Here is a 12859-nt window from a genome sequence, read left to right as displayed (position 1 = left end):
TTACTTTAATATGTCACAGTATAAATCTCTAATAAGAGATGCAGTAAACATCTGATGAAAATGTGTAACGCTTGGCATTACACTTCACAATTACCCATGTATGCAAAGAGAGGTGAACTACCACCAAGATGGTGGAAAACTAGTACAGCAATAGAATTACAGGCCTACCTAGTAATTTTAGAAAATCAAGGTTATCTATTAATATAAATTTGAAAAAATACATGATTAAAACTACCATGTTCTTTAAAAAAATGACAATGTTGAAAACACAGTTAAATTAGAGCAGGTATTTAACCTTACTTGATATGTATTATTTTAATTGGAAAAAACAATTTAAAATATAAACAATACATCATTTTTTTTTCAATTACTCAATGCCTTTTATTAAATCTTCTATAACCACTGAGATAAATGACAGTGTGTACATTCATTCAACTTACTTGTGAACATGTGTTAATAAAGGCATGATACATCAATGGTGAAATTTTAGGGTTTAAAAATAAATGATGCTTTTCTTACACCATCCCATATAACAATCAGACAAAACATGGAAATTAAACAATACATTAAAAGACATCAGGAATTAAAGTTAAAAAGATAACTGTTTTGAGTATACTTAACTGATTTGATTTCCAACTAATACTCATGTTAAAGCTGTATGGAGAGAAAACACTTTGGCAACAAAAGAAATATTAGCTGATAGTAAAGTAGGACAGTCTCAACACAATTTTGTTTTGTTTTGGAAAGTGCTTTTTCTATTCATATTACTATCAAAGAATTAAAAGAAAATTTGATCCACATTATTTAGCATACCTAATATATACACTTTAAATAAAAAGAGAACCACAAATATGGTATAGTAATACAATGTAAATTTTTTTAATATCTTGAACACCTAGCTTGAGGAAGTAAATAACAGCTTTAACAACCTAATAATTAAATAGGGAATATGAGGAAAAACAAAACGGTCATGTTTCTTTTTAATTTAGCAAATTTGAGTAAAGCAGATGATGCAAAAACTCTTCAATCAACTGTCTATAGACATATCCAGTTAGACAGGCATATTGATTAAAATTTACCAAATATCTGGCTGAGACAGTATAAAGGGATGATGCGGCCAGCACATTGCCCAGCAGTCTTCAACTGTCCTAACACAACTATTGTCAGTGATCAACCCAAGTGACACCAGTGATCAACCCAGTGACGTCAGTGATCAACCCAAGTGACGTCAGAGTTCCAGTTAAAAGGGTGTCTAAATGGCAACAAGGACAAAGAGCTCATGGGCTAACAATTGCATACTCTACAAGTTTATGCTGCTAAGGTATGTTAAAATATTAATGATACTTAAAAAAATTATATATATGCAACTTACTGCTGCAATAAAAAAATTAAACAACTGGTTGAAGAAAACTACCTTCAGATGCCTAGCCATTGGTTTGTGGATTAAATTAAGCAGTAATCAAGTGACAGCCCACACATGTGAGAAGACCATTCACACAACCTCAAACCTGGTTTCAAGAATGTTCACAACATATACTGTACAAAAATACATGTGAAAGTCTACATACACATAAGATTCAAGTCTCACTTTTGTTTTTACATGAACTTAACAAAGAATGTAAGGAGCATAACTAAGGATGCATTTTTAAAATTATGAAAGATACATAATTAAATGGTGTTGATAGATTATAAAGTTGACCTTGCATGCCAGGATATTAATAAATTAGCAATAACAAATATAACTTTACATTTGAATATTCATAAGATTACTTTTTCTATAAATGTAGGTGAAGATTTATAGTCTGCCAAACAACTCCACAACTCTTTCCTGAAAGAGTATTGAAGAGAACAGAGTTTCTTGTCATGTACCTAGATCCTAATCTATAATGTAGTTGCTTTCAGTTTCTTAAATACCTAGTGTACCACAGTACCAGCTACAATATTTCTATTGAAATATTTTACACTAATTAGCAATTTTTAAAAAAAACAGGTTCAAGGTAAATAAATCAAATACCAATTTTTAAAATACATAAACTAGCCCTGTTATTGAAACTGCTTAAAATAAAATCACAAAATTATAAATAACAAAGTATTAAGGTTAATGTTTCACAATCATTCTTACCTCTAATTCAATAGTCTTTATTTGTCAATGAAACACAATCTGGATGCATAACTGAAGAGATCATTACCTTAACTAGTCAATATACTGTTTAACAACACACACAAAAAAATGAAACTTAAATAAACTTATCAAGATCAACAGGAAAAACATCACTTTTTAAACATTCTTATAACTGGGTCTTATAAAATTTCCTTCAATTTAAAATGAAAATATTTTAATTTATGAAAATGGTCAAGGAAAAATATTCATTAAAAAGGGATGGCAAGTTATCTAAGGGACTGCCCCCAAATGGGCTGCAAGCTTTTAGTTATTTTAAGCTGTGTACCTGTTAGTAATAATGTAGGTATACATGCAGTTTGATAACAAAATTAATTTCGAAATAAAAAATGATCAGTTTTACCTGTTTTTTAGAAAAGATTATTTATCAACCATTTAGTAATTAACTTTTTCTTCAAAATAGAAAAATAAACACCCAAAAATAAAATACAATTTAAAACAATGTCCAGCAAAATTTCAAAATAAAAAGAATGCAAAATTCACTAATTACAAAAGTATCAAAGAAAATACTAAAAAATGAATGCAATAAGAATAAGATAACACCATTATTATAGTTGATGACATTGTTTTGTGCACTTTATTATTGTATATATGATGTATTTCACTGAAAACTTTTTGTACACAAAAAGATGTTTGGTCATTATGATGGTACAAAATACTTGGTAGACAAGACCAGATAAAGCCATTATATTTTTTAATTATCTGCAAAAATTTAAGCACCTATATACTAATTTAAACCTCTTGAAAAATCAATTTTTTCTTAGATGTTCATCATTTTTTTAAAAAATAAATTGGATGATTCACTATACATTTGATAAAAATACTGACATGTCAAACCTATGTTAATTGTTTTGTAAAGCCGGCATAAAAATTTACTTACATTATAGTTTTTTGAATGGGTATTTTTAATTGCAGAGAAAATATTCATTTGCATTACTTTTCAGAATATTCTGCTAACAGAAAACCTCATACTTTTGATAAGTGTTGTTTATAGATATACTTTACTAAATTGCTAAGGAAAGGCAGCGGAGGCACCAGATATTATATTATACTTTTAAAACAAATTTATGAAGCTGATTATTTTCCAGTGCTAAATGACATTATTATCCTGGCACATTAAGAATGATCAATAAATTTTAAAACTCTACTCAGTATTTTAATATGACTATTTCAATAACTAGTTTCATATTGAATAAATAATTAATTACATTTACATCTAAAAGTTTTTAATCACTTTATAAAGCTAATTGACACCAGCCCTAAAATAAAACTAAAATGTATTCATGAAGAATTCAGAAAGTATAGACATAGACTATCATAAGTTTTCAATCTATGCATTTACAGGTAGTTAGACTTCATGTAAAAATTAAATAAACTACAGTTCCAAAATATGTACAGTCACTAAACCAATTAAAAAAATTAAAAACATCAAGCCTAATCAAACCATTGGAAAGAAAGACTGACTTTAAAAAATCTATAAAACAAACAATAAAAAATTTATGATGGCAGGAATAGTTTACCTGGCAAGGCCTATGATGATATTGGCTCAAACTAAATAGCACTATATTTTTTTTAATAACAGATGTGCTGTAGTTATACATCAAAGATAGTTTTAGCTTTTACTTTGTTGCTTTTTTTGGATATACAAGTTGCTAAATTATTGTATGGGGTACATAATTAAAACCAAACTCATTTTTTACTCATAACAACAAATCCAATCCCTGCTGCTGCAGCCAAACCAAGAAGTAGCAAAAGGAGGAGGCCGCCGCTACCACCTTTTCTGGCTTCCAATTGTTTCTGTTAGAAGAAAAAAAAAGTTAATTTTGCATTACAGAGAAAAAAATATGAAAGATAAAGGCTAGAAATGTTAAAGTGATTTAAATTGTAAAACATACAAGTAAAAAATCTTTAAATGTATATGTGGCATCACTGTATTCTAATAATTTGACAAAATCCTAACAATATTGGATAAAATATCATCTACACTACTAAGTTGGTATGGCTAAAGAACATTTTGACAAAAATAAAATTACTGAAGGCACAAATTAAATATAAGTAAAGATGTTTTTGGCATATAAAAGGATAGTGTGTCAGCACTATGTCAAGCCACCATTAGAGCAGGGTGGACTAATTGAAATCTTTTGGTCTCATAGATTTTTAGCAGATATGTTCTCTACCAATCCATCCAAAGATACACAAGTAAAAACTGTGTAATAAACAAGTCTTTCCACCGTATCCTGTTTTTTACACAACCTAAACTGTTTTTCATTTTTACTCCACTTACTAAATTATAACCTACCTTTTTTCAGTTTTACTACAACTACCGAATTATATCATACCTGAACTATTTTTCCTTTTTACTCAACTTACCAAATTATATCTTACCTTAAGTGTTTTTTTTCCGCCGGCCTTACTAAATTATATCCTACCTTAAATATTTTAATTTTTACACCACTTACCAAGATGTATTCCTCTGCACCATGTTGAACTTTCAAGTGCACTGTTTCTCCAGCTGTGATGAAAATTTGGACAGCTTCATTGTGAGTAACTGATTGAATTTTATGACCATTCACCTAAAAAAAGTTTTTAAAAATTATATCAAATGCCATAGTAAAAAGCACATTTTAAATGAACTAGTTTAAAATTTAGTAGAACTCTATTACCATATATAATATAAACAGCTGGCATTTCAAACCTAATAGTTAGTGGCCTTAGCTATATTACATAAATATGGGGGATAGCTAATACAGTATAAAAGCTTAAAATTAAAAGATTGTGCCAGAACTATACCTCTATAAAACTTATTACATCGCTAAAATATAGACTTCATAGCAAAATATGATCAAGAAACTGGGATTAAATACTGTAGTTTTAGTTTAATTAGAAAGCTCATCAGCATTCATCTGAGATTTGATGTAATGTAAATACTTTTTTTTTTTAAAGTAAAAAGTGTGATAGCAATAAGCCCAACCACCTTTACTTTCCCCAACTCAGGTTTCCATTAGAGCTGGTGGAGTTGAGAAACATCCAATAGATTCAAGTTCATGAACCAAACTCAAGACTTTGAGCTTTGTAATACTAATAGTGTGCTCCTTTACTTGACCACACCATCCCATAAGAAATAAACTTTTTAAAAATGTAAACAAAAATAAAACTTATGCAACCTCTAAGATTTTATCTCCCTCCTTCAGTCGACCATCTCTGTAGGCAGCGCCAGCCTCCTTGAGCTTAGTTACGAAAATACCCGTGTCTTCTTTGAAATGGGGAATATCTGTGCCTCCTCTGATGTTAAATCCTAAACCTGTTAGATGGGGAAAATATTAACATGTATGATAAAATACATTGTGTATGGTTTTACAAGAAAAATGGGAAAATCTGTGACTTCTCTGATGTTAAATCCTAAACCTGTTAGATGGGGAAAATATTAACATGTATGATAAAATACATTGTGTATGGTTTTACAAGAAAAATGGGAAAATCTGTGACTTCTCTGATGTTAAATCCTAAACCTGTTGGATGGGAAAGATATTTAACATGTATGACAAAATAAAGTGTGTATGGGTTAAGGACTGTTATGTGTGTAGTTAGTGGATCACCTCTGAAAGGTGGAGTACATTACAAATGTCCTATTGGCATTCAAGTTACTTTTTACAAGCCCAATCCATCTCTATCCCTAGCCCTGGACATACCTACATCAATGCCAAAAGAGCTAATTTATTTGATCTTATGTCCATGGCTATGATTATTGGCACTTTAGGTTACTTTTTACTAGTATAACTAGCCTAACCATCTATCTGTAGCCCTGGACATTCCAACAGCAGTACAAAAATAACCACAACTTGCAGCAATAAACTATGATCTTGTTACAATTTTTTAAAGAAAGAAATTATTGAGCTGTTAGGATTAGAATTTGGATTATGATCAAGGCTATGATACTAGCAAACACTAAGATTCAATTTAACCTTTCAATGTATTTATAAGTACCACACTCCATTTATTAATGGCAATGTGCTAAATTTGAAATATAATGAATGTTAAGTGTGCACCAAATCAATCATCCATGTGACATTTTTATCCCAAGGAATACTGGATGCAACCTGGTACCATATCTTAAAATGCAGAGATGTGTTTTAATTTTCTCCACCCATGAAGTTCATTACACATGCTCATTGTGGATCTTTATTCACATTATTCTGCCAAATTTGAACCACAAATAAAATCTATTAAGATTACTTTGCCACAAACATATTTCAAGTCAAATAAATCTATGAGCCCAATTCTACTGCACCCTTAACAACTCCGCCACACAAATATAAACCAAACTTATGATTTAATTACAATTAAAAAGCAGATCAAGTTTTGAGATACTTAAAGGTATGTTTTAAATAAGAAGCAATACATACTTGAGAGCACTGGTTTCTTTTATAATTACAGTTTTTAAAACAAAGTGATCACAAATTAAGAACTAAACCAAGCTTACAACAACAAAAAAATTCTCACAAAATTATTTTGCAATTAACTGGTAGTTATACCAATTAAAAATTGCCCTCCTCCTCTTTAGAAATTCGATTCATGAATTTTTACCAACATCCAAATCATACATCATCTCTATCCCTAGCCCTGGACATACCTACATCAATGCCAAAAGAGCTAATTTATTTGATCTTATGTCCATGGCTATGATTATTGGCACTTTAAGTTACTTTTTACTAGTATAACTAGCCTAACCATAGCTCTATCTGTAGCCCTGGACATTCCAACAGCAGTACAAAAATAACCACAACTTGCAGCAATAAACTATGATCTTGTTACAATTTTTCAAAGAAAGAAATTATTGAGCTGTTAGGATTAGAATTTGGATTATGATCAAGGCTATGATACTAGCAAACACTAAGATTCAATTTAACCTTTCAATGTATTTATAAGTACCACACTCCATTTATTAATGGCAATGTGCTAATTTGAAATATAATGAATGTTAAGTGTGCACCAAATCAATCATCCATGTGACATTTTTATCCCAAGGAATACTGGATGCAACCTGGTACCATATCTTAAAATGCAGAGATGTGTTTTAATTTTCTCCACCCATGAAGTTCATTACACATGCTCATTGTGGATCTTTATTCACATTATTCTGCCAAATTTGAACCACAAATAAAATCTATTAAGATTACTTTGCCACAAACATATTTCAAGTCAAATAAATCTATGAGCCCAATTCTACTGCACCCTTAACAACTCCGCCACACCAATATAAACCAAACTTATGATTTAATTGCAATTAAAAAGCAGATCAAGTTTTGAAATACTCAAATGTATGTTTTAAATAAGAAGCAATACATACTTGAGAGCACAGGGTTTTTTTTTACAATTACAGTTTTTAAAACAAAGTCATCACAAATTAAGAACTAAACCAAGCTTACAAAAAAAAAATTCTCACAAAATTATTTTGCAATTAACTGGTGGTTGTACCAATTAAAAATTGCCCTCCTCCTCTTTGGAAATTTGATTCGTGAATTTTACCAACATTCAAATCATACATTGCATCTTTTAAACTCTATTGGAAGGGATTTATTGAAATTATTTTAATACCAGCACCACTACCCTAACATTTATTCTGGTACTATCAGCCTGAAACTTGCCCTGACAGCAACACAAATAGAAGAATTCATTTTTTCACAGTGATAATATTTAATAATATCACGCCAAAATATTGCTAGTAGTAAACTAATATTTGCTAGTATCACTCTCAACACTAAAACCTAGTTTGGCAACTGTGTTTTACACAAATGATTATAATTCACTGAAGCTAATGGAAAAATGGAGATTTGGTAAGATATCTGATAATTCACTTTTCTGAAATAGTTGTGTTGTTTTAGTATTGTAATCCCAGGTTTAGTGTTATGGTCAGAAATTAAAGTTAGGGCTACAGTTTAAATGTAGGACTCAGGTAAGAGTTTGAGTTAGAGATAGGGTGAGCATTGACTCAAGTTTGACATTAGCAAGTCATATTTCTATTTAGTTCTAGTTAACTACCAATAATCGATAACCCCTCTTCTTAGAAAACTCTGTTCATGTGACTTGTTTAGACACTGTGTCTGATCCTAAATAAATCAGATATTAGATACTTAGATTACCACCATTACTTTTAACTAGAATAGTATTAGTTAAGATTCAATTCAATTCTGGAATGCAAAACTAAAATATAAATTAGATCTATAAACTATAAGTAGTATAAGCTATTAAGAAATATAAATAAAAGTCAAACGCCTGAGGAATAAATAAACATGAGGAATAAATAAACGTGAATGTAAAACTGTAGCTACGCTAGAAACAAAGCCACGGTGAGATTACCTACCATTGAATTCATTGATTCAAAGTAATAAACTAAATTTAGGTAAATCTATTAGATCTACACATAAGCTTAAAATTAATAAAATAATTAAAATATGATAATACTAGTCTAATAATAAAAACCACAAATTGTAGATCTAAATCTGGTGTAGGTTAGTGGTGTTTTTTTTTTATAACTGCAGTGTCTTCCACTATCAGTGGACTTGTTAAATTACAAAGTCCATATTATTATTAACAATTGAACTAAAATAATTAAATGATTGTGTAACACAAGTCCAAGACTTAGAGAGATCAAGACACTGAAATAGCAAAACACGATCGTGATAAAAAGTGATAATGAATCTCGGCCTTGGTGGCCTATGCTCAGTAGAGGGAGAGATCCAGATTAGCCTTGACTTGGCCTAGGTTACAAAATCAAAACAGATATTTAAATTAATAATTATGTATCCTTAACATTTAAGTCCTACCTGTTTCTCCTCGATGTAACGTAATCTCTGTCACAGCCAGGCCTTCTGTCATATTCAACACCGGCGCAGGCATTTTGGCTTGTTGAGATACTTCCCACCCGCAAGATCAAACCCGGTCACAGAGACAGGGGATACGTTGCTATTTTCCTGTTGACTGATGCCTACTTACGAGGCTATTCTCCCAACTGTCAGTCTGAATAGACTCAGATCCTAACGGTAACCAGCCGGTTAGTGACCGGCTTTCCAGGTCAAGTTTTTTTCCGGGGTGATCCTATTTATAACATCCATGAAACATTATCATTATAAAGTTGAAATCAAAACATGTCTACCAGTAGAAAAAGAAGGCGGATTTGTTGCGTTGTGACATGACGTCATATACTAGAGCGTGACGTATTTATCAAATGTGTTGCCACCTTCAATTACTATTTTATGCACGAAAAAAATAAATATTTATCTTTTGTTGTTAAATTATTATGTTTAATCAAGCAATGATTGACCCAAACAAAAGTTGCAAAAAGCATGTTAAAAATCACAGTATAATTTTTTACATGTTACTTTGCACCTAACGCAAATAATAGAAATAGTTTTTTTCTCATAGATTTTGAAATGAACCTTACAGTATTAAATACCAAGTGATATAAAAAGTCTTTGTCTTAACAATTTAATTATGATAATGTGTAAAATGTGATCCTTTAAATAATGTTTTAAAAATAAATAAAACTGTACAATTTAAACAACAAAAAAATTTAAACCTATTTTGTATTAAACTAACATTATTTGATCCAGTGACCTACAAGCGCCCTTTGATAAAACATTACTTTGTTATAGTTTGATTCGATTTCCCAGTTCAGTTACAACAATGCCTTTTATTGCTGAGCTAATTAAGTTATGTCCTTGTTTGATTTAATTTATCAGGTTTCTGTTATTTAAAAAATTAAATTGCTTCATGCTGATATTCTTTATTTATCCTAGATCTATGTCTAACATGCTATTTTATGTTAAGTCCCAGCCATACAAATTAATATCTTTTCATTGTTGTTTTGCTATTTGACAAATAAATGCATTTTTAAAAAGGTACAGCAGTCGATATAAATCTCTGTTGAATTATGCATTGTCTTAAAACACGACTACAGGTGTACAAGATTCAGATCTAAACCGCGAAGTTTATTTCCATCTTTCTCTTACATTGATATCATGTGTTAAACAACAACATCGTTACGCAGTTTGTACAGAAAAATAGCTTCCGTATCTATAAAATGTAGGCTACATTGTGTGTGTCGTCATTAGCAGAGTTTCTTCCAGGCATCTCTTCGGGGGGGATTGCAACCCCCCACCGAAATTTTTTTACCGCCCCCCCCCCCCCCCCGAACGAAATGGAATTTATATAATTTATATAGAAAATATATACTTTTAACAGTGTCCGCCCCCCCCCCCCCCGAAGAAAGTCTACCGCCCCCCCCCCCCCCGAAAATTTCAAGTGCCCCCCCCCCCCCGGAGAAAAAAGTCTGGAAGAAACACTGGTCATTAGCAGATTGAAACAATGTACTTTGACAATTATTTTACATAGGCAGCGTTTCTTTTATACTTCTTCTTCGGGTGGGGGAGGGGGTGGCGGACTAAAATAATTTCCGAGGGGACATTTTTCGGAGTTGCCGCCCCGAAGAGATGTCTTTAAGGAAACTGCACATAGGCATAACTTTTATGGAGTTGTCCATAAATGGCGAAATGGAGTCACGCTGTTTGGAAGATTTTTTTAAAAGTAAAGTCTATCACCCCACCTCAATTACAACTTTGTTTTTTCCGAAACAGAATTTCTTTCTAAAATGTCTGTAAAAAAGTAAAAATGTTGAATAGCTGAAAAAGACAGCTTATTTACTTTCAAAAATTGTAAGCTCAAACTGTGAGCTGACCACACTATCCTTCATATACCAGGCTCACAATATAGATCAATAATGAGTTCCTATATCATACAATTCTAATACAATGTTTGTAGAGGTGGACTAAGTTTATCTGTATAGGAAATTTTGCCACATTGGTCCTCGTTAGGTCACCCGTTTATGACGTCACAGGATAGAGGGTAGGCCCTATAAGGGGTCCACGTAAATCATTTCAGGCCTACTTACAACTTACGTTACAAACAATACAAAAGTTCAGCTTATCTGACGTAATCAAACGTCAGCGCCAGCGTTAAAAACAACTAAGCAATTAACTGTGGTAAGCGAGCGATGAACAATTTTTTTTTTAAATTAACTATTATGCTATAATATAATTAGTCTACAGAAAAAAATGTTTATTTGTAAATCAAACATTAAGCTTTAAGAGTAAACCAAGTGTTTAATAAATAGGCTATATGCCTACCTAAATTGATGTTTTAAAATGCTTTATTTATTTTTCATAGGCCTAATTAAAATCTTTGTTCTGTTTTTATTATTTCATCTTCCTTCTTAAATACAAATATTATCAGTGAACATTTACGCACCAAATAGCCCTTTGGCTTGAGTTTTTCTTTATAAATTAGCATACATAGCTTTTGTCCACACAATAACAATCTGTAAACAGATTTTCTTCCAGGCATCTCTTCGGGAGCTCCCCCCCCCCCGAAATGGAATGTATATAGAAAACATACTTTTACTAGTGTCCACCCCCTCCCCCGGTAAATGTTGTTGTCCCCCCCCCCCCCCCCGAAAATATCAAGTGCCCCCCCCCCCCCGAGAAAAAAGTCTGGAAAAAACACTGTCTACAAGACAGCAGTTGTTGGGTTTTGGAGTTTTTGCGCTGCTAGATGTGTCCCCAGCTTATGAGCAACTTTTGCGTGGTGTCCAAACTCTGGACTTTTGTAGTTAGTAATAACGAGCTGCGTAGCGTACGCCGCTATTTAGTTGTTTTATTTTCTACTTTTCATCATTTGTGAATTGGACACTACCGTCCTCCTACGCCCCCCGCCCCCGTGAAAGCAACCGTCCTTGACGGCAGTTTACAGACGACAATGAAAAGACCAAGCAGAACTTTTTATTAGCTCCCCTTAGTTTCAAACCCCTTTAAAACTAAATTATCCGCCCCTAATCGCCATCACTAATTCGACCCGGCTCTACGATTGTAAACATTTGACTTGAACCACAGCTCACCAGACAGGAGAGCGAGGGAGGGGGCGATAGGAGGGTTAGATAGATACGCCCTACCACCCGACTTTTTATTGTTAAAAAGCACTACCTACATCACTACATTATTACATTCCGTGTTACAATACACTAATACTTGTTTTTGAATTATTTTATTGAAAGTAAGCTTTGAGCATACTATATAGTATATAGGCTAGGCCTACATAATTTGTCGATGTTCGCACCGAAAAACGAGTATGGACTGGGGGGGGGGTCTAAAATTCCAATTGTATGTGCGTTTCATGAATAGATTAGAAGAGTTGTGTCAAAATGTTTAAGAAAAAAATGTGTAAGCTCTGTCCTTGATATAATAATAACAAAGTGATTGAGATTGGACTTGGAGCCATATTTAAATTACACTTTAAAAAAAAAAAAGGTTTTTGGCTTTCAAACCAATTTGTATTTATTTTGGTAGGAGTACTTCCTAAAATACTCACGCACATTTTATGTGTGAATAGATTAAGATTTCTTTAAAGTAAGTTTGTTATTTAATACAATATAACGAAACAAAAAAATCCTAAAATTAAATTTATATATATGTTGTTAACAAAGACTTGATCAATGCCTATTTATTTTTAAATAAATATAGTTGTTTTGTATAGAATAAAGGCCTTCAATAAGATTTTTATGAGAAATCTACAGATTCAGATCTAGAAATTAAACTAGATCATTCTTTATTAATTTTATTTAGATTTATC

General features: G+C 31.8%; 1 protein-coding gene across 1 annotated transcript; it reads right to left on the bottom strand.

The window, feature by feature from the left end:
- Positions 1–272: 272 nt before the first annotated feature.
- On the bottom strand, positions 273–9393 carry LOC131944075 (synaptojanin-2-binding protein). Its single transcript, XM_059304567.1, has 4 exons — positions 9004–9393; positions 5344–5480; positions 4639–4752; positions 273–3976 (listed from the first exon to the last, which is right to left on the bottom strand). The coding sequence occupies exons 1-4, from the start codon at positions 9074–9076 to the stop codon at positions 3869–3871; spliced, it is 432 nt and encodes a 143-aa protein (XP_059160550.1). The 5' UTR covers positions 9077–9393; the 3' UTR covers positions 273–3868.
- Positions 9394–12859: the final 3466 nt, after the last annotated feature.

Source organism: Physella acuta, unplaced genomic scaffold, assembly GCF_028476545.2.
Source record: "Physella acuta isolate Inbredline_101_S28 unplaced genomic scaffold, ASM2847654v3 ptg000480l, whole genome shotgun sequence".
Lineage (NCBI taxonomy): Eukaryota > Metazoa > Mollusca > Gastropoda > Physidae > Physella > Physella acuta.
The sequence above is the reverse complement of the archived record's forward strand: the minus strand, read 5'-3'. Positions and strand labels throughout refer to the sequence as shown.